The sequence below is a fragment of the Suricata suricatta genome, chromosome 4, assembly GCF_006229205.1.
Source record: "Suricata suricatta isolate VVHF042 chromosome 4, meerkat_22Aug2017_6uvM2_HiC, whole genome shotgun sequence".
NCBI classification, from domain to species: Eukaryota; Metazoa; Chordata; class Mammalia; order Carnivora; family Herpestidae; genus Suricata; species Suricata suricatta.
Window position 1 is genome coordinate 154272251 of NC_043703.1, and position 24022 is coordinate 154296272.

At 45.7% G+C, this 24022-nt stretch overlaps 1 protein-coding gene across 6 annotated transcripts in view; it reads left to right on the top strand.

Annotated features, from left to right (window-relative positions):
- Positions 1-24022, top strand: part of NBAS (neuroblastoma amplified sequence) — a 315339-nt gene that overhangs the window by 196002 nt on the left and 95315 nt on the right. For all 6 annotated transcript variants that reach the window (XM_029938273.1, XM_029938274.1, XM_029938276.1 and 3 more), the window contains 4 exons: positions 4234-4310; positions 4694-4831; positions 17016-17245; positions 21218-21328. In XM_029938273.1, coding sequence (XP_029794133.1) covers positions 4234-4310; positions 4694-4831; positions 17016-17245; positions 21218-21328 — 556 coding nt within the window. The remainder of the gene's footprint in view (positions 1-4233; positions 4311-4693; positions 4832-17015; positions 17246-21217; positions 21329-24022) is intronic.

Consider the following 24022-nt stretch of genomic DNA (forward strand, 5'->3'; position numbering starts at 1 on the left):
TGAGGAGACCCGCACGCTTCTTCCAGAGAGGTTGGGAAGAATGGGTAGGGAGGGCCCGGGCGCCCAGTGAGGAGAGGCGGAGGCTGAGTGACCGTGGGGACGCAGCGGAAGTGCCTCGCTGCTCAGGCGTGTGTGGGTCCGCTCTCATCCTGCTGTGGTCCGTCTCCACGCCTCAGTGCAGGAGCTAGCCCATTAATAATTCTGATTTCCAGGAAATGGAAGTGATCGCCTTTGTTACCGCTCTGGCAGTTATTAATGGAAGAACCTATTATCTGTCATTTGGCAGTGGGGGAGGAATCAAAAAGTATCCTAACTGAAGAAAATTATTTGTTTCCTCAAGTCTGTAGTTTTTGGTGTGGGGCGGGGGGAGGGGACTCCTAGGTGCGCTCTGTCTGCTGAAGAGATGATATGCCCTGAAAATGAAGGCTCTGATCTAAAATCCAAAATGCTTTGAAAACCAAAAGGACTTTTGGTAACTTGTTTGGCATCAAAACCTGGACTAACCTGATGTGAGGTTATTTAATCTTTGCTTTGTCTCATTTAGTGTGAGCATTCAAATGTTTTACGGCGGAAATGCTAATGTCTTTGATTTGGGGTGCTTTCAGAATGTACTGAAGGTATCATATCATATGTGATATATTTCTAGTATAACTTCTGAAAGTCCAAAACATACTGAATTCTGGGACACAGAGTCATGCAGTAAATCAAGAGTGGGTCTGAGTTCTTTCTGAAGATGGTTTCCAATTCACTGTATCGTTCTGCCTGGTTTTATAGTTTATAGATGCTGTTTTAGTTGTAAAATGTACCTGAGATTATGGTTATTTGGGTAGGGTAAGACACCCAGACATGGAAATGATGGTCATGAAGGAAGTTTATACTCACAGATCCGTAGACATAGGAGGCAGGACAGGCCACCCAGGGCCCCATTGTTATAGCAAATACTCGGTGCCCAGGAAGAGACAAGCGACATGCACTCAGGTAATCAGAAAAGACTATTTTGCATCAATACCAACCCAGCAGAGTCACTGCCAAAGGCCGAGCCCAGAGCCCTGGCCATCTTTTATGCCTGCCTAGCTTCCGAATATTTGAAACTTTCCACTGGCCACACGGGGTGGAGGGGGCATTATCAGTGATGCTATGTGGGCAGTGGCTGATGCAAGAGGCAAACAAGATTGCAGAAGCCAAAAGCATGCAAGGGGAGTATCCGGCCTCGGACATCTGGCTGGCCTTTCATGTCTGCTCTTGCCATCTCTCCTCAGCATGAGGGGACACGTGGGTCTGCCTGGAGTCGGCGGCAGAGGCGTGGGGGGAAAGCCTGGGCAAATGCCTTTATTGAGCTTTTCATGGGAGAGGATAGGGGAGATGTTGTAGGCAAACTTGATTGAGCCTAAAATAGATTGTTTGAGTGATTTTGTAAGGCTCCCGGCTGTAGCTTTCTCTCGCTGTCCAGTAGCTGGCCCTGGCGCGGTGAGAGCGGAGGAATCCAAAAGCCCCTGGAGAGAAGGTGGTTCAGCTTATTGGATCAGAATTGGTTGGTTTGCATATCAGAGGTGTGCTCACAGGCAATTTGCTTGCTCTCTTTAGGAATTTTCTGGCTCTGGGAGGGACAGTCTTTCCAGAAATATCAAACACCCAGAAGGCCAAGCATCATAAAATACAAAAAAAAAAAAAAAAAAAAAAAGGTTAACACATTTGTGTGTATGAAATAAAATCTATGTGGATATTCACTTGAAACAAACATTTATGGTTTAGGGTGATTGTTGTTACTGGTAAAAGTCACCATGATGACTCTTTAGACTTCTTTCTGAGGGTGATTTTTGTCATACTTTGAGCTCATGGAAATAAACCATTTCTTTTCTCTTTCCTGCTGTAATAAGCTTTGTATTCAACTGTATATGTTCAAGACATGCTAGAGATCATCTTGTCAGTTGTATCTTTGAAATAATATAATTTTTAAAAGTAAGACTACTGGAATTTAGGCGTTCAGATGAAGATCTTCTAGAATGATCTTTCCTGAGAACAAGGCATTTATTTCAGTGATGTTGTCAGTCGTTCTTTTTTGTTGTTTGAGTTTGTTGTTGGGTTGTTCTTGTTTTGGAATCTCCTTCAGGGTGTGAAGCATATTCATTGGAATGTCTTCTGGAGTATTTTCATCACTTGAGGGTGCTTTGGTTTTGGGATACAGACAGATGCACATTAAATGGAGTGAACGCGTAAGTCAGTGGTAGGATTAAAAACATAGATCTGACTAGAAGATAGCAATGGGACTGGCCCTCCCAGTAGGCCTCGGACTGGCCCCAATCACACTCGAAGCGCAGCAGCCACTCACCTGCCTACAAGCTCCTGAACTTTGAGGAGACTCGGCTAATTCTGATGAGCGTGGGCAGATGTGCTTATTAGCTTCTCTTGTGCACAAGGAAGGGAAGTATCTGAGAACAGAATGGGAGTGGAAAATAAAACAACTAGGTGAGATTGTAGGTCACTTTATAAGAAATACCATAAGAAAGAAAATTAAAAGGGAAAAAGCACTACTATGTGAAACTACTGGACTTTTTTTTCCCTCTCCAAACTATGGATTCTGAAGGACTCTTAGACAGCATCAAATGGTAGAATATATAAGGCAGGTAGAGGTCAAAACAGTAGCCCAGGTGTTTGATGCATGTGTGTGTTTGTACAGTGTGCACTTTCTAGACACTAAGTAAATTTGCCACATTTTGTCCAGAATGTTCTGCAGATTAAACTTACATGCTTTTTCTTGCTTTATCTCCTGGTGTCCCAGAAACACAGCTGACCTCTTCAGCCTCTGGTGTTGAGGGTGTCCCAAGACCACACTCACCGAAACCATTTCTTCTTTGTTCTCATAATTATTCGTAGAAAGGCTGACTTGGGCTCTTTGCACTGTGTTTTGTAATATTCGGAGAGTTTCTTTTGTCCTAGTGTGTTTATCCCAAAGGGCAGAGACTGATTCTTAGGGCAATGTCTGGTTCAGAGGAGATTCCCATTGACATGGGATGAAGGAATGAATTTGCAGATGGGCCTGAAATGCGTAGCTTTTGAGTAGAAAACCTCTCTAAAATAGTGCAACTCCTTGGAAATCCTGAGGCTGACTGGTGGTCCAACTCAGTTCACATGTTTGGAGAATACAGAGGAAGTGAGGATTTCGAGAACCCGCGTTCTCTCTGTAAGCCACAGCGGAGAGAGCTCAGATTCTCCGTCATGAGTCGTCCGCGGGAGATTTTGAGTTCGAAGTCAGCTTTTGACATTTTACCCTCTTGTAAGTGGTTCCTCGCCCAGACTGTTAGCTAAGCTCAGATTATATAAATGACTTATATTTTAGTTCAAGTGAGACACAATTAGGAAGGTAAATCTTCCGGAAAAATATTATATGGTGTATTTCTGAAGCCAAATATCATTTACTTTGGATTATTCACATCACAGTTCTCCTTCATTAGGGCAGATCATGAGATTCTGTGCTCTTTAGAAAGGAAGGATTTACACTGTGATTACATAGGGCTACCTGGTATTTGTCACTATGGCCCCAGATGAACGGAATACTCCCTTATTAATACAAATCGCACATAAACACAGACTTTGTTGGCAGTGTGCTCTCTTTTATTAAAGCCATGAGACTGATAAGTTGTTACTTATATAAAAAATTTTGTGGAAAAGGTGTTAATAGTTGGGATATTTTAAGATATTATATAATCAAAGCAAGAGCGTTTTGTGGAGTGTGATGAAGAGGGATGTTCTTGGAAGGAACAAAACCTATTCGTTGCAGTAAGCAAAAGATTTATCCTAAATTTGCACTCGCATAACTTCTTTTTGCTTTGATCTTTAGTGCTCATATGCTCATTTACCGTATTAGCCGTCATTGATACGTATAATTTTATATCATGGCCGAGGTCTTTATAACCAAAGGTTAGCTGTTAAGAAACCATCCTCACTGATCCATTTGCACTTAGATTTTGTACCTGTACTAACAGGATGTTCTCTTATTTAAAAATGTAATAAATAGCACAGTTTGTCTGAGTTAAGGCAAAAGTATTATTTAATAACATAGTTTCATATGATCTGGATTTAGATGGTATGCGTAGACATTTGTAAAGCATCTCAAAGGGTCCTCTCAAGCTAGGTATCTGTGAAATCATGCAGGACTACAAATGTGGCACTTAGTAACCGTGAATGTCCTATAAATGGATCTTCAAGTAACATCGTGCATTTTCCCTCCTTCAGTTCTCTTGCAGCTGGCAAGCGATGCTTTACCAAGTGACATGACCTTGGCTCTTGCATATCTTCTTGCCTTACCACAGGTGAGTTTACTGTTTCCAAGAAAGGACTTCATGAGCAAAGAAAAAATCCCTCCTGGGGATTTTTCACCAATAAAGTGTTCGTTACATGTTTCACTTCCTTCTGATTGTTCTCATGTGCGGGATGCACTGTGGTGTCAGTTTTCATAGAGCAAATGCTGTAATCATAGCTGAAGTGTTCATCTCAGAATCTGCCTTTCCTTGCACAGTCTCTGCCTTTACGGTGTCTTCTGAATTTTAATGTCATCCTATTCAGTCGATTGTACCTTGCGTTGATGCGATGGAAATTTTGAACATAAATTCTACAGTGATGACTAGAAATGTAATGGCTTATGATGATTTTTATTTCCTTTCAGCTGAGCTCATTTTGTCATGTCCCTTTCTAGGTGTTAGATGCCAACAAGTGCTTTGAAAAGCAGGCCCGCTCTGCTCTGTCCCTCCAGCTGGCAGCGTACTACTACAGCCTGCAGATCTATGCTCGGCTGGCTCCGTGTTTCAGGGACAAGTGCCATCCTCTTTACAGGGTGAGTCCTCAGCGTTTCCACGTCAGGAAGAGTCAAAGCTTGTCTAAAATAGTTAAAACACGTGCTGACCCCTTGGGAGGGACTGTTGTGCTTTGTATCCGGAACGCGTTCCCAGTGACGACGGGGACTTGGCTTTCCCCTGTTGGACGTAGCAACTTTTCCAGGCATCGCAAGAGGTAGTTTCTAATGCTCGTTGTGAATGCTGATTCCTTCTGTAACTTTGCTGTCATTTATTTTATTTTAAAATTTCTGAGGAAAGGTTAAAGTAGTACGAGAGGGGAAATGGAGAATAGAGTGTTTAATTCAGTGCCCAAAAGGAACATGACTCTCATTTAGGACAGTAGGCAATGCCGTTCTTTGAGAAGTGCTGTACTTTTATTTATTTTTAAGCCTGAAATATGAGAGTAGTTACTGTGCAGATGAAATGTTGAAACATGTTACATCTCCTTGCCACCAAGCTCCAGACTTTTATTGAACTTATAAAGTGTGGCCTCAAGTTATGTGTGCATTCTTTTGTGGACACAGATGTATTACAAATTCCACTGGAAAATCAAAGCTCTCCAGGATTACTTGTATATATATGTGAGTTTTAATTACCAGCCTTGGGAAATTATCTATTTTTTTTGTACTGGAGTGGTTTTTTTAAATGTTTATTTGTATTTGAGAGAAAGAGACAGCACAAGTTGGAGAGGGTCAGAAAGAGAGGGAGATACAGAGTCTGAAGCAGGCTCCAGGCTCTGAGCTGTCAGCACAGAGCCCGATGTGGGGCTTGAACCCATGAACTGTGAGATCATGACCTGAGCTGAAGTCAGACACCCAACCCACTGAGACACCCAGGCGCCCCTGTGCTGGAATATTTTTAAGAGAATTACTACTTTAAGAGCAGATAATGAAACAGATCAGACTTTCAAATCCACTATGAGTACAAATAAAAGGTCAAATTTCATGGCAGGATTCTTCTCTCCTTACTTCAGAGCCCACTATAAAGAAGTAATTTCACAATCCAAGTGTGTATCAATGTTCTAGCTGCCTCAGCCCCTCAAAACATCTCTAAGAATCTATAAAACATTCCCTTTGTGGCAAAAATGTATGGTTGTCATTCATCAATTTTTCTTTAACACGAAGAGGGAGACCATCTAGAACACACGTTATTCTCTCAAGGGCGTACTGTTATTAGACCTCTCCTCAGGCGTGGTTTTACAATGATGACGTTTGGCCAAGTAAGGAATGTTTTCTTCTTTTTAGCTACTTAATATATTACTCTATTGGGTGTGTGTGTGTGTGTGTGTGTATGTGTGTGTGTGTGTGTTTTGATAGCGAGCGCTTTATACAGTGACTTTATTCCACGCTCTAGTAATTTTCCTTTGTTTTATTTTTATGACTCAGGTGTGTTTCTATGTGAGATAAGAAATTGAACTTCTAAAATATAAAAAGAAATTGAACTACTGTGTTGTAAGTTGAGGGAAAGAGGTGATCATGTGGGTGGTGGTGTGGCGAGTTTCCTTCCGGAACAGCGTACTTACGTCGCTGTTAAATTAGATGGCTGCCGAAGAATGTCTGTGGCTTCATTAGTGCTGTGTACGTACATAGGCCACAAATAATTTACTCCAGAACACCAAGCATGTTGGCACACAGTGAAGCTTTGCTTGACCAAAAGCGTCGTGCCTTATTGCCAACACAAGTCAATCGTGTCCTCAGAAGGAACCTGACTGCGATTTCTAAATGGGGACCATTGGTGTGGGATCCAAGTGCTGAAGTGAGATCTCCCTCCTTTGTTCGCATGTCTGTAGTCTGCCTGAAGATCGCACTGTGCTGCACTTTCCGTGAATACAGAGCATTGAAAGCGCAGTCATCTGAGCACCTTGACTGTGCTGTGGGCTCTGAGCGTTAAGGTGAAAAGATGAGCATGGCTGCCTGATGCCCACAACTCCCCCCCCCCCCCCCCCGATTACTATAAATGCAGGGAAGACAGTTCCGTGCATGGGAGTGGGGGGCCTGCGCAGGCGAGCCCTGCAGACCGATGCACCGCAGACCGCTTGCCGGGCCCTTGAGGGCCAAAGAGCTGGCCGTAGAGCCACATTTTGGCACAGTCTTCAGTTTCATTTCTTAAAAATCTTAATTAAAGTAGTCTTCTTGGAGGAAAATTCTATGACAACCTATGTTTTTCCTATTTTCCATAATAGTAAATTATTTTGTGCCAAAAGTTACAAGTCCTCAAATCATGTACTATTTGTGAGAGAGGTGAGTTAGGAGAAGACCATTCACTTCCACACAACGTTTATATCTGGCAGTCAGCGTTTCTTTCTTCAGATCCTGCAGTCACTCCACAGGAGCCCCGTTAAAGATCTCCCCGACGCAACCATGGGAAGAGACAAAGAACACGGGAAGCTCAGGGTTAGAAGTCAAGGTGCTTCCATCTTGGGTTCCTCTGTGTTCCCAGCAGTTCTTTTCATGAGTTGAAGTGTGAACATTTTATTTCCAGATCCTGTATTTTGTGTATTATTCCATCCATCTGGCGTTTATTGAGTGCCCAGTGTGAATGACTGGGAGCCTGGCATCACAGTGAGAAGAGTCAGGAGACTTGATTCTTGCCCTTTCTTACCCTGACCCCCAATTTCTGTAACTTCCCTCCAACTTGTGTCACTCCGCCACCCTTCAGTTCCTGCCACTGTTTTCCTGCCAACCTATCCTTTCCTTTGGAGATGTCCCTCGGAGCTATCTTGCCTTGCCCTAGCCCTGGGCCTCTGGTTCTTGGTTGGTAGACAGTTCACCCACCCTGTGGCATGGCTCCTGACCCTGGCTCCTGCTCCTCTTTCTTTCGGGGCCCAGTAGCCCAAAGCAACTGCTGTGCAGGGTCATCTCTTCAGGAAGCAGCAGTGGATCCTCATGGGAACAGAACCACTAAAGTCCATGTGGCCCTGTGGTGATGCCTTAGCACATGATTTCTAACTTCTCGGCTACTGCAGACGGAAACAGGTGTGCCCTCCCGTAGTGTTAGGACAGCACAGGGCCGGCTTAGGGGCCAGCTCATTCTCCAGGGACTTCTTGGCAATTCTCTGGAAAGCATTTGGTTGGTGTATAGTCCAGAAGGTGAGCTGAAGGAGTTAGAAAGCACCCATGATTTTTTTTTAACATCAGAATGCCAAAATGTTTTGAAATTCTTCCAAATAGATGTGTTAAAAGGGAGTGGGAGAGGCCGAATACCTCGCCAGTTGTTTTTCTTCTCTCTGCCCCATGTGCTCAAATTAACTCAGCCTCCGGGCTCCGTGGTTCTTCACTGGGAGCACTGCCACAGTCTCATAAACACCACCCCATCTTCATTTTTGTCAGTGTTGTATCTTTTCCCAAACATCTGCCAGAGTGATTTCTAAAATGGAGATTAGGTCATCCTGCCTTGTCCCTCAGTGATTTCCTGAGTCCCGGCAAGGTCTGCACGTCCCCCCATGGTCTGGCCTCTGCCTGTTCTTCCAAGTTCATGTTCCTTTGCCCAGCCGTGCCACGCCACGTAAATTTCTCAAATGCCCTGTGTGTTCTGTTTCCTTGTCTTCAAACCTGTCTTCTTTGCCTATAATGTTTCCCCCAGCATTTTGTTGCTTAACTACTTGGTACAGGTGTTCCCTCACCCAGGCTGGGTCCCTTACCTGGGAGTGCTCCCAAGCTGTGGCTGGTGCTCTTCCCTGGACATCTGTGGTGCCCTGTACTCACCTCCGTCATCGCGCTCACACTCTTGTTTTGCACTTATAGATCTTTCATCTCACTAGATAATGAATGAGCTGTTTGAGGCCAGTGTCTGAGTGGTATTTATTGTTTTTCCCAATGCCTAGAGCAGAACCTGGATAATAAAAGGGAGTAAATAAATCTTCACTGGGTAGATTACTGAAAATAAATGAATAATTCTTCAGCACATGTGAAATGATTGAATTCTGTGTGTGTGTGTGTGTGTGTGTGTGTGTGCGTGCACGCGTGCGCTGAGGTATTTACCAGGTGATTACTTCATGCCAGGCAATGTTCTAGATCCCGGGAAGCCCAGGTGCACAGGACACGTATGAACCCTTGCCCTTCTTAGACTTACGTTCAGTTGAGGAAAGGACACTGTAACAAAATAAGTAAATAAATACACATTCTGCTACTTGGGAATAAGAGCTATGAAAACAAAAAGCAAAGAAGAGTAAGAAGTGTGTGTGTGTGTGTGTGTGTGTGTGTGTGTGTGTGTGTGTGTGTCAAGAGCACAATTTAAATAGGCTCAGGAAAGACCTAGATTGAGAAAGTGACTTTTGAGCAGGACAAAAAGACGAGGGCAGCGCCCCGAAGGTCGGAGGGAAGAGCCTTCCAGACAAAGGGAACAGAATAGCAAAGGTGCCGAAGCATCTCTGTGCTGTGGCATTTTTCACAAAGTACTCGAGATAGCATTGAAATTTTACTCTATAAAACTCAAAGCCTTGAAGAGCTGCCTGGCTGCAGAGCAGACTTGGTTGTGACCAGTAGGGTCTCCTCTCTCTGGCTAAAAGGTGTCAAAAGGTGGGGGGAGGAAGGCTGGCGAATGGGAATTTTCAGTGGTAGAAAGATCAGACTCACCCTGAGGAGGCCTTGGCTGTCTTAAAACACCTCTCCCCTATATTCTGCCCCTTGACCCTTTGAGCAGCCCCATTTCACAGAAGATAAGCCTCGGAAAAATCCAGTTACTCGCTCCGGGTCCCTCTTGTCGAAAGTGGCATCCTGTCCCTTGCAGCTCCTGAGTCTAGGCTTGACCCATTTCTTGCATGAACTGGAGTGCTTCCGGCACGCGGTCTCCCGAGCCATTCGCCGCAGGGCGCTCTGCTGTGGCTGCGGGTGAAGTCTCAACTCCCCTGTGTGACAGAGAAGACCCTCCCTGAGCTGCCCGGCTCCCCCTCAGCCTGCCAGCCACGATCCTGACACGCGCTCTTTCGAAGTTTACGTTTTAGCTGTTCAGAATTTATAGGTCTCCAAACTTAACATCCTTTTGCAGACCTCTGTGCCTGTGCACCCTGCTTGCAGTGCCTCCTTCTCCTTCCCACTCTCAGCATGAGTCTGACTCAAAAGAGCCTCCTGTGTGGAACCTTCTCTGCCTCCCAAGCCCTTCCGCATCTTGCTGCTCTAGTGTGGACGCCCTGCAACAGTTCCGCGGCTGATGCACCGCTGTCCCCTCTCCTTGTGGCCTCATCTTTTTTTTTTTAATGTTTTATATATTTTTGAGAGAGAGAGAGAGCATGAGCGGGAGAAGGGGCAGATAGAGGGGGAGACCGAGGATCCAAAGCGGGCTCCCTGATGCAGGGCTTGAACTCACAAGCCATGAGATCATGACCTGAGCTCAAGTCGGATGCTTAACCGACTGAGCCACCCAGGCGCCCCTGTGGTCACCTTCTTTGAGGGCAGGGACCCCATCTCCATCTGAATTCCCAGGACCTCACCCGCTGAAGTTACTCAGCAGGTGCTGATCGGCACATGAATAGTTTTAGGAAGCATTTCAGCCTCTGTGGATCGGACTGCCTTCAGACCCCCGTTCTGCGGTGTGGAGTTGCTGCTCTCCTTGGTGTGCAGGAATCACGGATGGGCACAGGGGCTGGGTGCTTGAAGTACATAGCGTTTTCCTCTGGCTACCGGCCAGCTCATTACTGGAGTCTTTTCAGCATCTTCCTTTGTGTGCACCAGCACTGCTGAGTTTGGAATTAAATGTAACAAACTCCCAATGAGTCATCGTAGAAACTGGAATCTCAGTGGCTTCGACTTGTTGCCTACACGTAGCAGCACTCGGTGAAGCTCGCTTCCCCTCACTTGCCACTTCAGCTCAGTGCGATTTTCAGGCCTCACCGACCCTCCTTCTACCCCCCAGAGCTCTGAGCTGATAACCTACGGAGATTACTGGCTTTGAATACAAGTGTGGAGAGAATTTGTGGGGTTATTTCCCACACAAGGCCTGTGCGCCCCAATGGGAGGCACCAGCCTGCATCCACCAGCGCAGGCTCCTGGGCTTTTCTGGGTCATCTTTGGAGCAGCCCACCTTGCCTTCTGCGGGACCTACAGTAACGATTGACAAGTGGTCAGCCAGAGAGAGTTCTCTCTCCTTGTATTTGTCCTGACTGACTTGTTTTTATCTTTAAGAAATGATACAGGGGCTCCTGGGGGGCTCAGTCAGTTAAGCATCTGGCTTCGGCTCAGGTCATGCATGATCTCACATTCATGGTTTTGAGCCCTGTGTCAGGCTCTGTCTGTGCTGACAGCTCAAAGCCTGGGGCCTGCTTCGGATTCTGTGTCTCCCTCTCTCTCTGCCCCTCCCTGCTCATGCTCTGTCTCTGTCTCAAAAATAAATAAAACATTAAAAAAAACGTTTTTTTAAAAAGAAGTGATACATCGGCGGCCATAAAACTCAAATGATGAAAAAGGTAAACAGCCAAAATCTGTTCCCTTTTGTTTCCTTCCGGATGTGGTTTATGAATATGCATATTCTTGGAACCATTTTTCATACAAATGTGAATATACCCATTGTTAGGTACCTTGATTTTGTTTGCCTTTATCCCTGACCTTTGTAATGACCGTAAATGCATCTGTGTAAGTGTGATCTTGGTAGCGTTCTTTTAAAAAACTTTCAGAAGATAAAATCAGTTAAAAACGGAAACATGTCCTTTAGTTTTATATGCAAACCCAGCAGGGAATGAAATTCAAAACTTTATGGTAGACCATTTCTAAATGTGTTTTTTTAAGCTACTAATTGAAAATACTAAGTAGAAAATTACCCCAAGCAAATAACAACCCTAGAGGGGAAGCACGCCACCTGCTTAAAACTTTCTAACCAATATTACCAAGAAATGGAGACGATTAAACTGGAATGGATTTATTACCTCTACTAGTAAGCAGTAGATTAAGTCATCGAGCATTCTGTAGTCATGAATATTTATGCATATTTTGTTTTTACAGGGATTTGACCATATTCTTTAAAGAAATCATATTTTATTCACCCCCTGAAGAACTGCATTGCCAAATTCAGGGAAAAATTTAGGATAATTTAATTCTCCACACTTTGCTGTCTTAAATTTTTGATGCCTTTTTTATGTTATTAGTTTTTGTCACCTGTGATGTTTTGCAATATCACTTTGAATACCAAATAAGAGGGATTTTGAAGCTACCTGTGAAGTCCTTCCAAAGCGTCTTAGAAGCTAAAAGCTTTCATATGCTTGGATCACATCATTGGACTTAGTTGGGAAAAGAGGGAGGGCTTTGAGTACACTCACACACGCACACCAAGCAGCGATTTGAGATGGGAGTTTGGCTGTAGAACATTCGTGGAGGCCTGTCAGCAGCGTGGGGAGAAAGGAACTGAGGTCATGGGCGGCGTGGTAGGTGAGAAGTAAAAGGTTTGACTCCCTTCCTTGCTACCAGCCCCCAGCCGTGGATGACTCCGGGGCAGAGCGGCCTCTCCGACACGACAGCCATGTCTCCGGTGCACACCGCTGGGTTGGTGTGGGGGTCAAATGATGTTCACGTCAGAGTACTTAGACACGGATGAATAAAAATAACGTGTCGGGGTGCGTAGGGGATGCTTTGGAATATTTTGAGAGAAATTGTGACAAGCTCAGGGGAAGAATGGTTATTAAAATTTAAATCAAATATTGGAAGTAATCACGATGAGCAAAGTTCCTTGAGGAAGAGAGAGAGGTAGTCATGATAATGGTAAGAAGAGAGTTTGCAGAGAGGGCTAGAACTGACCACCTGCTAATCCATCCAGCCTCATTCAATCTTTATGGTGACCATAAAGAAGAAATTGCTTCAGTTTTAATAATGGAAAACCTGAAGCTGAGGGGAGAAGAATAAGTAATCCAAGTTATTTGATGCCAGTTCCTGTGTTGTTTTTTTTTTTTTACCCACATCTGATTCCTTTTTCTTAGAAGCCTTTGTGAGTTGTCCCTTCTCATTAGTATTATGTTTTACACAATAAATTGAAGCACTGAAGACCTTTCTGTACATTTAGTGAAGATTTGATGATCCATAAACATGAAGCCACTTGGAAGCCATCCTCAAAGGATTAATAGAATGCCCCTAGTCTTACCACCTTATTAAGACAGAATTTTAAACAAGGTATATTTACATCAAGGGGTTGAACAGAAAAGGGTGTTCTAAACTCTCTCTGTTGTCATTAGAGAATTAAAAACCAAAAGACTTGGAGATACAGCTCGAATCAGATATTTAGTGGGGCACCTCCCATTGTGTGTCCTCTGTGGTCGCTTGTATTTACACATCTGTATACACGTATAAAAGGGACATGAGGGAGAATGTATATGTGTAAAAAAAAAATAAGCCAGTCTGGATGTAATTAATAACGAATGACAGCATTAAACCCATCACTGAGGGCTGATCATCTGTAAAAGGACTCCAGTGCCACCCACGTCTTTATTACATTTGGTGGGGGCTGCGTGTACACTGTGTATAAGACTCTTATAATTTCAGGAGGTGCCCTCCCCTGCACACCAGATACACAGGGGTGGTTTGGGGGAGGCATCATGCTTGGGAGTCACATGCCACCCTGCCACTGAACCCAGCGGCCTTGGTCAAGTTCACCTCCTTATGCATCTGTAAAGACAGATGATACCAGCGGACTGGTCCTACAGAACTCGTATTAAATGAGATTCAGTTCATGTATGTTTAGCACTATGCCTGTCTCCATACCAAAGACTGAAATATTAGGTGTTTGTTCTTAAATAGTTCTTAGAAAAGTGAACACATTTGATGTATAAAGCACACGAAATAAAAATTCCAGAATGGCTGGATAATTTCTACTTAGGAAAAGGAAAGAGATTAACGGTTTTTTTTAATTTTATTTATTTATTTATTTTTTGAGATTAATGTTGTTTAAACTGTGTAACTCATTTTTCTAAAACTGTACTTTTACCCAAGAAATCTGCTCTGAATATTTAGTGGAGGCATACACGAGAGGAGGTGTGAAACTTCCCCGACTCCACACCTGCAGGGATTTACAAGGATTTATTTTATTTTTATGACTGGATTCCTATACATTCATGGGGTTTTAGCCTGGGAAAGGTGGTCCCCTGGTGATGTTCCCTGTGTTACATCTGAGGAAGCTGGGCCTCAGAAGGGTCCAGAGCGAGGAGTAGTGCCCCGTGTCTGGAGTCCCCGGCACTCATGGTTTGTGACTCGGTAACAGTGCTTCGATGCGGATGCCTTCCGGGAGGTGCTTATGCGTCCGGCTTTGTCAGTCACTGCTTTTTATCCTTGATAGTCAGCTCTGGTCCAACTCGCCTTCTTTGAGGATGAGAAGGAGTACTTTCACACACCGTATTTATTTGTGCCTCCTGGCCACCCATCAGGATGGTGTGCTTATCGACTCCTATGGTGAGGACACAGGCATCCGATATAACTCGCCCCGAACTGCATCCCTGCTAAAGGAGCTGGAATATAAATCTACTGACTTTAAAGCCGGTGCTACTGGGGCGCCTGGGGGGCACAGTCGGAAAATCATCCAACTCTCAATTGTGGCTAAGGTTATGGTCTCATGGTTCATGGGTTCAAGCCCCGTGCCAGGCTCCGTGCTGACAGTGAGGAGCCTGTTTGGGATTCTCTCTCTCCCTCTCTCTCTGCTGCTCCCTCACTCGCACATGCCCACAGTCAATCAGTCTCTCTGTCTCTCTTTCTCTCTCTCTCAAAATAATAACAAAAAAGCCACTGCTGCCATTCACTGTGTTTCCTTTTACCCCATACCTGATTGTGCAAGAGACGCTACTGTGCTCTGGAAAAGACAAGTTCGTGAAGTACTCGTGGTCTCTGCCATAATTTAATCAGCTATAACTTAATATTTAAAGGAAAAGCCAATGTAAATTATCAATTTAAATTACTATTAGAGTGTAAGGGAATAGAAAGGAGGCAGCGTTATGCCATGAGGTAACGTGAAAGGCGTGCAGGCCGCTCTCTCGGTAACAGGGGCCAAATCCTTGAGATGCCAGGAAAGAACAAGTGGAAACTGAACGTGGAGACACGGCCTGTGGGAAGGCCGTGAGAGGAAGGAGCGGCTTGACGCCCTGAGCAGGCGTGGGAGCCGCAGGCTGGCAGAGGGGGGCTCGGGGTCCCCTCCGGGGTAGTGGGATGCCTGTGGCCTCTCCTCCAAGTGCAGACTGAGGGCTTCGGGCAGAAACCGCCAGGTGAGAGCTTCTGGGGGGACAGGCCGTCCCTGTGGTGGTGAGCAGGGTCCGCTGGCAGGGGCCGGAATCGGGGCACAAGGTGCAAGGACAGCAGACTTCTGTCGCCCGGGGACCCGATCTCCGGAGACTCGCCCTTGCTCTTTTGTGCTGTGAGGCCGGGAAGTGCTGACTCTGTGGGAACACAGGCAAGGATGGTGCTCACTGGGTGTGGGGGGGACAGAGCAGGTGAGGGGGGCCTCCCTGGCCCTGGAGCAGCATCCCCACCATGTGACTCCAGGGCTGGCTGAGCCGGTGCCGTGTGATTCGGGGTGCTGCCCCGAGGCCGCAGTCTTCGAGCAGAAAGGGGGTTGGGCTCGGTGGCAGCTGGAGAGGTGGCCCTGCGAGCTGAGGCGTGGGACCCCCTCTGTCTGACTGCGTTGCCAGATGCACCGTCCATGTGCAGCCGGTTCCCAGAGCACCGCTAAGTGCAGTTAGATTTGCTTTATCCACGCCGTACTTCTGTGAGGTCATGGCTACCTGGGCCTTAGTGCGTATCGAACCCTTTGCCGAACTTGTCTCCCTGGTTTTTCCTGGCGTTTTCACTGCTGATCCCTGAGTGGTTGGTCTGGGCATTAAATCTTCCAAGAAGACTTCCCGGATACCTGCCCGTGCCCCACCGCTCTGTTTTCCCACCGAACCCTGTGCTCTCTTGTTTCACACCATTTTCCAGTGATTTGCTTGATTGTCTCTCTCATAGACTGCATCCCTGGGGAAACGGTCATCTCTTCTTCGTGTAGAATGTGGCACATAATAGGTGCACTAAATAGATTTGTTGAATGAATGCAAGGTGGCCTCATAGCTTTGAAGAGGAAAGTACTCTTCAGGATTTTGACTTGAGACTTAATCTGTGATTTTTGCAGTAGGACTGAGGTATGCATAGAGGTAGGGAAAAAAACATTGACTTTTTCTCAAATCCACCTCCTGGAACCCAAGAAGATTTCTCTAATTGGTTTTTTATCGGCACGCTCAGAATGTTTCCTAATAGGATCAAGGGAGAAGTGTCAGGCTAGGTTTGGTACGACAGACTCGACATTGACAAATATCCTGTGTACCTCAGAATAATGGCGTACACATTAGAAATGCTGATGGCTTACTGTAATTAGGTATGTTTCTGAAAATGAAAGGTAGATTCTGGAGTTTTTTCCCCTAATTTGCTTATATTAGAATATACACCATGTCGTCTAGGGATTGGGAGTGACTGAATTGCTGCTGTTCAAGTATTAGGCTCCCTGTTAAACAGATTCCAGGATCCCCCCTGAGCCGCTATTGCTTCGGTGACACACCCCGACCAGCTTTAATGTAAATAAATGTGGCCAGTTAATCATTTATTTTTCTTTCCTGTCAGCTGCCGGATTCTGGGTTTTGTTCTATTTGAATAAATTTATTGTTGTTAGAGAAGCTGTAAAGAATTCTGGAACAGTATCCCACTGAGCTCCAAACTGAGCAGAGGGAGAATTGGCTGGATGTTCTCTTCTGCAACCAGAAGTGTTTGTGATTTCAGGAGCAGGGACGGCTTTCTTCCCTCACTCAGCCCCGGAGAGAGCACTCTTCTGCTTAGCTGTCTTGGTGTTCAGAGTGGCGTCACTGAGCTGCATCTTAGTTACTGAGAACACTTCGCTGGTCCAAAGAAACGTTTTCCTGGGGCAGTGATGACGACAGTTACTTCAGGGTGAATTACTACAGACGAGCAGGGAGTTGGGCACCCCATCTAATGTAGGATGATGGGAGTTGAAAACACAAGGGTCTGTTACTGTGTCAGTGGGTGGAGATGCTTAAGGTGGAAGGAGAACAGAGCAGGAGTCCAGAAACCTCCTCCCAGACTCCTTCCTGTGTCTCCTGTCTCGGCTTTCCCGCTGGCACCTCAGGGGGGCTTGGCTCTGGGCCCTGATGACATGATGAAGAGGCAGACAGGTGCCCTGTAGACCTGGTGGTCTCGTTGGTACTCTATTTTATTTTTGTTGTTGCTGTTTTTGATACAGGCTGATCCCAAAGAGCTCATCAAGATGGTCACCAGGCATGTGACTCAATACGGACAGGACGCCTGGCCAGAGGACCTGGCCTCACTGACCAGGCAGCTGCACTACTACAACGAACGTCTCCTGGACTTCACGCAGGCCCAGATCCTTCAGGGCCTTCGGAAGGGCGTGGACGTGCAGCGGTTCACTGCAGACGACCAGTATAAAAGGGAAACTATCCTTGGCCTGGCAGAGTAAGGAATACCTTCGTCTCATAAAGGGATGGATTTAAAATGTAAAACGGGTTGAAAGATCAGGACTGTTAATCACAGTCATTCGAAGGTTTACATAGGGCTTTCTGTCTTCCTGTATGTCGTCTGAGGGACATGTGGATGTGCCCAGTGGGATCATTCGATGCAGACCATGTTTTGAACCTGCAAATTTAAAGAATAAGGGCTGGAATTATTTAACAAGTTTCCCATGGTTTGGATAGTCCAATACCCAGATTCTTACCATGTTAGCGGGATTAGGGTATGATCAGCATGAAGATTGTGAAGCTTATAGACATTTAAAAACAAGACTGCCTTTTATTCCTGAAAATCTCCCATTTCACACTACATGGCAGTTTGACTGAGTGCCAGAGGCAGGACCCCGTGTCTAGATTCAGGGCACCTGTATCTGTCCTGGGTCCCAAAGAAGAGAGAGCTGCCCAGCCCTACGAGTCTCTCTTGTTGGAAGCCAGTAGCACCTGCCACTGTTCCCTTTGTCGCCTGTCCCTTCCAGCAGCAGGACCCGTGTGAGAGGCAGAGATGGCAGTACAGGTGAAGGCCCAGTGAGAAGCATTTCTTTGTAGGTGTGGAAGGCCCCTTGGTTTTAATACTGGTCTCCATTTTTTTTTTCAGTTTAGATCAAATGAAAATTACATGTCAGAAGGTGGCAAAGTGGAAAAAACAAAAAATACAAAATACAAAGTAAAAAAAAAAAACGGTGCGAAACTGTGTTCACCCACAGTGGATATTAAGTAGAGTTGTTGGTTTTTAACATCACAATTTGCGGAGCACTTCCCATGGGCAAGGAGTTGTGTTAGGTGCTCTACAAACCTTATTTTGTAAATCTCTTTTACTCTTCAAACATAATCCTGTGGCAAAGAATGGTATTTCCATTTCATAGCTGAGGAACATGAGACTTAGGACTGTGAGGCAACTGGCCCAAGTTCACATGGGTGGTGAGGACCCTCACTGTGATCCTAACCTTGGCCTTGATCTCTCACGTATGGAAGCCATCACATCTTGACAAGGCCCCGTGCCCCCCACCCCCATGCCTGGTTGTGTTCCCAGGGAAGCACGGGCTGCAACTCAGTCGAGGCTTCCAGCCTCTGAAGCTAAGGTTGATTTGTGTTACTCTTCCCTCCTGCTGCGGTACTTTAAAGTAACAAGTGTAGCCCTGGCTATGATCATGGTATTCGCTATTTTTCATCATTATTATTTAAATCTTTAAGAAAGTGCCAGAGCACCCTTGGCACTCTGTAATAACTTTTGCATGAGCCCAGGCTTCTTTCTTTACCATAAACACCCCAAATTCTCTTCGAAGCATATTTGTATTTATCTTGATAGATGCAGAGCAAGTCGGGGAGGGGCAGAGACTGAGGGAGACAGAATGCCACGCAGCCTTCACCTTGTGGGCGCAGAGCCCAGTGGGGGACTCGAACTCATGAAATGTGAGATCATGGCCTGAGCCAGAGTCAAAAGTCAAACGCTTAACCCGCTGAGCCACCCAGGCGTCCCCACCCCAAATTCTCTTTGGAGTAAGACAGGGAATAGATCAAAGAAAATATAGTAAGAACGGTCTGTAGTGGGATTTAGTTAAAAGCTATACGGAATAGAATTTTTCTCTTCCTCTTCTCCTGGATGGTCATCATGTCATGGGGTCATTTAATGTCTAACTTGAAAGTGACTAAAGAGGTCACTTAATCCAACCTCCTCCCTTCTGGAAGAGGATTCTCAGAACCACAGAGCTTGAAACAGTTGTTCAGGGTCACACAGCCGAGGAAGGGGGTAGGCGTGGGACTCGGCTTCCCATTGCCAAGTCCACTGGGCTTCTCCTCCGAGCATTTGGTGATCCTGAGTGTGCCATCCATGCTCGTGGTTTCTTGGACAAGGTTATTGTACGGGATGCAGGTTAGGTAAGGCATGTCTTAGCATTGTCTGTTACATTTTGTCAGGGTTTTTCTTCGTTTTCCTTTGTTTTCTTCCATACTATCTAGGATGCTATCGGAAGTGTGTCCTAGAGGACAAATACATGCTTTTGACACACATAGGATACAACCTTCTGCATAGTCTGTTACCTAGAAAAATACCCAACATCCTTTGCACGGCTTGTTCGCAATGCCAGTGTCCGTGGTGTTTTTGAGCTCGCACTTCCGGTTGGGAGACGGGCGTTCCGTGTGTTACATACAAAAATCCTTGATGTATCCACTTCCTCCAGTCCTCCAGCCCCACCTTCACTGTATACAGCACGGCCGGTCTTCATTTTCATGCCAGTTGTGCGTCCGTTTTGATGGCACGGGCCTTCTACAAGTGCATCTGTCTGTCCTTTATGGTGTGTGTATCTTACACGATGGGGGTCAGTGCTTAGTCGGTAGCCTTGACGAGGGCACAGCAGAGCTTGGTTTCTTCCCACCTTTATCCGGTGATTACGATACGGAGCCTAGTGAGCGTTCCCGAGGTCAGGCACGGCGTCAGGCTCCGGTTACAGAAAGGACGAATTGCTAATGGTCGCTGCTCTCAAGGACTTCTCGTTCCATAGAGCATACTCAGTAAATACTTGAAGCAATTTTTAATCGGCAGTGACGGAGTACTTCATGCAAGGACAGACTTCTTCCGGCCCTGGGCCTGTGTCATACAGTCCATGTGCACAGAATGTTTTTGCATTTTTAAAGGTTTGTGGAAAAACAAGAATAAAAAATATAAAATAAAAAGAAGAATATTCTAGAGACTGTAGGGCAGCGAAGCCTGAAAGATTTACCGCCTTGCTGTTCACAGAAAATGTTTACCAGCGACGCGCTGATCAAACACTAAGGAAATGTCCCGCTTCCTCAGCTAGCGTGTGTGTGGTCTTGGCAGCATCACTTAATAAGAACAGAAGATGTTTCATTTCTGTTCCTGCCGTTTTGTCCACCAACCTTCCAAATAAGAATTTCATGCTTAGAATTTCTGTTTCTGGGAAATAGAGGCTCTGCAGTAGTCTTTCCAGAACGGCCTTCGCGTGTGTGCTGTGGCCCAGCATTCCTTATACACCTAGAAGGGTCCCAAGTCTGGCGATGCCATGCCCTGGTTCAAGCCGTCCACTGGCCCTCCGCTGCTGGTGGGGTAAGGTGCGTGTCCCCGGGCAGGATGCGCGCCCCCCCCTCCCCCCCTGCCCAACGCCTTCTCTGAGAAGCCCTGTGTCTCTTCTCTCGTAACTTCCTCCCCTCAGTTTTGCTTCTTTGTCCTCCAGTCTTCAGCTTAAATTGGTCACTCCCTCATCTCCGTTGTCAGTGTTTGAGGGCCTCTCTGGTAGCACTCCCCCACGCCCCTGTCGTGTTTAATTCCTGGTTTGCGTCGCACATCTTCCACTGGGCTCTGAGTTCCTCAAGAAATATCTTGTTCATCTTTGTATCCTGTGTAGCTGCACAATGCCTGACACAGTCTAGAAAACACAAACACAAACATTTGTTGAGTGACTAACCGTGCTTTCTCAGTTACCTACCTAGGGCAGGGATGCATTTCCTTTGCACTGCTGTTTGCCTGTAGGCTCTGGTGTCTACACCAGAATTTTGACCTCCGTACATTTTGGACTGAAGGATGCCATGTGGGAGAGCCACTCTGTGCCTTGTGGGAAGTTCAACAGCATCCCTGTCCTTCCCCCACTTAGATGCCAGTGGCGCTGTCCTCCTCTCCTGCCATGATAACCAGACACTGTCAGATGTCCCCTGGGGGACAGAATACCCCTCGGTTGAGAACCACCGTTCTGGACAGTTCCTCAGTCAGTTGCCGCACAGCGCAGCGAAAAAGGAGCATTAACATTCATCAGAAGTACTTCTGAATTGCTGGGAAATGCCTTATTAAGGCCCGTGCCGGCTGCACCCTTCGCAGCTGGAGAGAGTCCTAATGAGCAGTTCCTTTGCTGATTAAGGGTAATGTGTTTCTCTTCTGTCCCCTCCCCGTGGCTGACGGACATTCTTGAAGAACGCTTGAAGAGAACGTCTACGGCATTGCCCTCTCTCTGGCGCAGCGCTACGGCGTCTCCCTTTGGGAGGTCCTGATGACGCACTTGGAGTTCCTGTTCACGGACAGCGGGTAAGCGCGCGACTCAGATGTACGTTTATTTCCGTGTCCGTCTTTTCTAAATTCTGTTTTACAGGATCTTGACGTCATCAAGTGCCATCTCACGTTTCCTTCTGAGCTACAGTGGAGTGGTATCTGCATACTCTATTTTTATATGTTTCCTGATACACCCATGTTCCAGCAGTAGTTTGTTAGTTTTTTCCAGTAATGATCGTCCTCAGTTACTGTGATGTTCATGTGTTTATGCAGAGGTTTTTTTGTTTGTTTTTGGTTTTGGTTGTTTTTAATTGAGCATCTACTGTGCACTAGGAGCCGGTGTTGATACTCAGGTTACAGCAGCGAGCAAAACCCGCTGCCCAGCTGTCTTGGAACCTGTAGTCTAGGGTGGGAGACAGATTTTAATTGGATATTGACAAACAAATGTGGGATGAAAAGTGACAAGTGCCATATTAGAGAGGCCAAAGAAGGACTTTAGCAACTTTAGTTGGGGAAGACTTTGCTGAAGCAATAACACTTGAGCTGAGACCTGAGTATTGAGTCAAAATTATGTACACTGCAAGGAGAAAGGAACCATTTTCTGGGGAGCCAGAACAGTGAAGGTCTAAAGCCCTTTCACAGTAAGGAACAGGATGCATGTGAGGGCCTCACATGCAGACAGCATCGCTGAGTTCCAGAGAGTCAGGGGAGCACAGTGTGAGATGGACCGTGGAGAAGTCTAGAAGCCAGACCGTGCAGCAAGGCCACAGGCCTGTCATTTGAGTCCTCGGAAATGGCTGAGCGATTTTGGTGTAGGAGAAGGAGGCGCTGTGGTCAGGTCTGCATTTTGACAACATCACTTTGGCCCTCCTGTTGGGAAAAGGTTTTAGGGAGACCAGGCCAAAAGAGACCAGGGAGCCAATAGAGTAATAGGCTGTGACAGGTGACCATAACTTGGAGTGGGGTTTTGAAAGTTTAGAAGGAGAGACGAGAATGGGTTTCTGAGATAATCTAGAAGGTGAAATGGTTAGTACTAAATCCAGTGTTTGATAAGGGCAAACTAGATGTTAATTCAGTGAGAGGGGAAGGGTCAGGATCAAGTCCAGCATCTTATCGGGTCTGCCTGTTGGGTGGTGGTGTCCTTCAGTGAGGGATGGTGGCATCCTTTAGTGAGACAAGTAGGAGAGTTATGGACAAGACATTTTGAGGGGAGTGTGAGGATAAGGCAAGGAATCGGGAGAAATTACACTCCTTGAAAGGGCCAAGAGGAAATGTTGGGCAGATATCAGATCTTACCGCTCTGAATTCATGACAGACTAAAGAGCTGGAAATACTAATTTGGGAGTGGTGTGCAAATAAATGAAAAATAAGCTATGTTGTGGGTACACATTGGGAGAGAATATGGAGGGAGGAAGGAGAGAGACTTAAGACAGACCTTGAGGACCTTCCCCAATTAGATGAAGAGGGACAGAAGAGAGCAACAGAGAGGTTGGAAGGGAAAAAATGGGAATCCTTGTGTGAGGGAAGCCATGGGAAGAAAAGTTTAAGGAAGGGTAGGGAGTGTTGAATGGGGTAAAATCATGAACAGTCACGAATGGTGTATAGTTAAGGCTCAGGTCATGATCTCATGGTTTTGAGAGTTTGAGCCCCACATCGGGCTCTGTGTTGACAGTGCAGGGCCTGCTTAGGATTCTCTATCTTTCTCTCTCTCTCTGCCCCTCCTCCGCACACATGTGCTCTCACTCTCTCTCAGAATAAATTTAAAAAATAAACTTAAATATGTATAACCCAGCATTTTTAATTTTTATTAAATCTTTGAAATATTAGCATCTCCATTTGAAATGTTTATGGAGTTGCTACATGGGTGATAGTCTGTGATAAATATTGCACTGACTTCACCGTTTTTGAACCCCAGTGATATGTTGAAATAAATGTTTGTTATGCACATTGGCATTTAAAAAATACCTTGGCATTTTGTTAAATATCTTTTTCCTTTCATTGAATGTTGCTTAAAAGGGTATCATTTCTATACAAGCAGAATGCTCTCTTGGTCTCTGAATTTATCATAAATTATCAGGCAATCTAGTAACGTGCAAGACTGTTCACAGCGGATCATTCTACCTGAGAGCAGTGTGATTATGGGGACGCACAGCAATTACAAAAGCAGGAAATCATTACCGCCTGGCGTCATTATTTGTGAGTGACAAAACACCTAGTATCGATTTAGCAAGTGGTGTTTGGTGCCCCTCATTCCTTACTTAAAAGACGTACTTTGCCTTCCTGTTTAATCACACTTGGTAACACAGGCATTTGAAACCAGCCTTGTTAATAGAATAGAAATTGCCCAGCATATACTTGTGGAGTCAATGCCTATGGGAAGCTAATAGGTCAGAAAACTAATGTTCTTTTCCTGAAGATTTTGTTTTTCTGTCCCTTTAAAAAGTCATTTTCCCTGCAAAGTTGATTTTCCTGTCCTTTTACGTTCTCCTTCCTATTGGTTGGATTTGGAAATATTCCCGGCCCCGGCTCATGGACAGAGAAGCGCGCAGCATCTTGGGTGAGGCAGCACGAAGCCATAGAGCATAAGCCTTCAGAGCAACGTAGTTGGATCAAAGCCCGACGGTCTCTAGCTATGTGTCCCTATGCCGGGTAATTCGGTTCTCAGGAATTTCTTTTCTCTGCTCTAAGGTGTAATAAAAAATTAAATGACTTTATGGTAAAATATGAAAC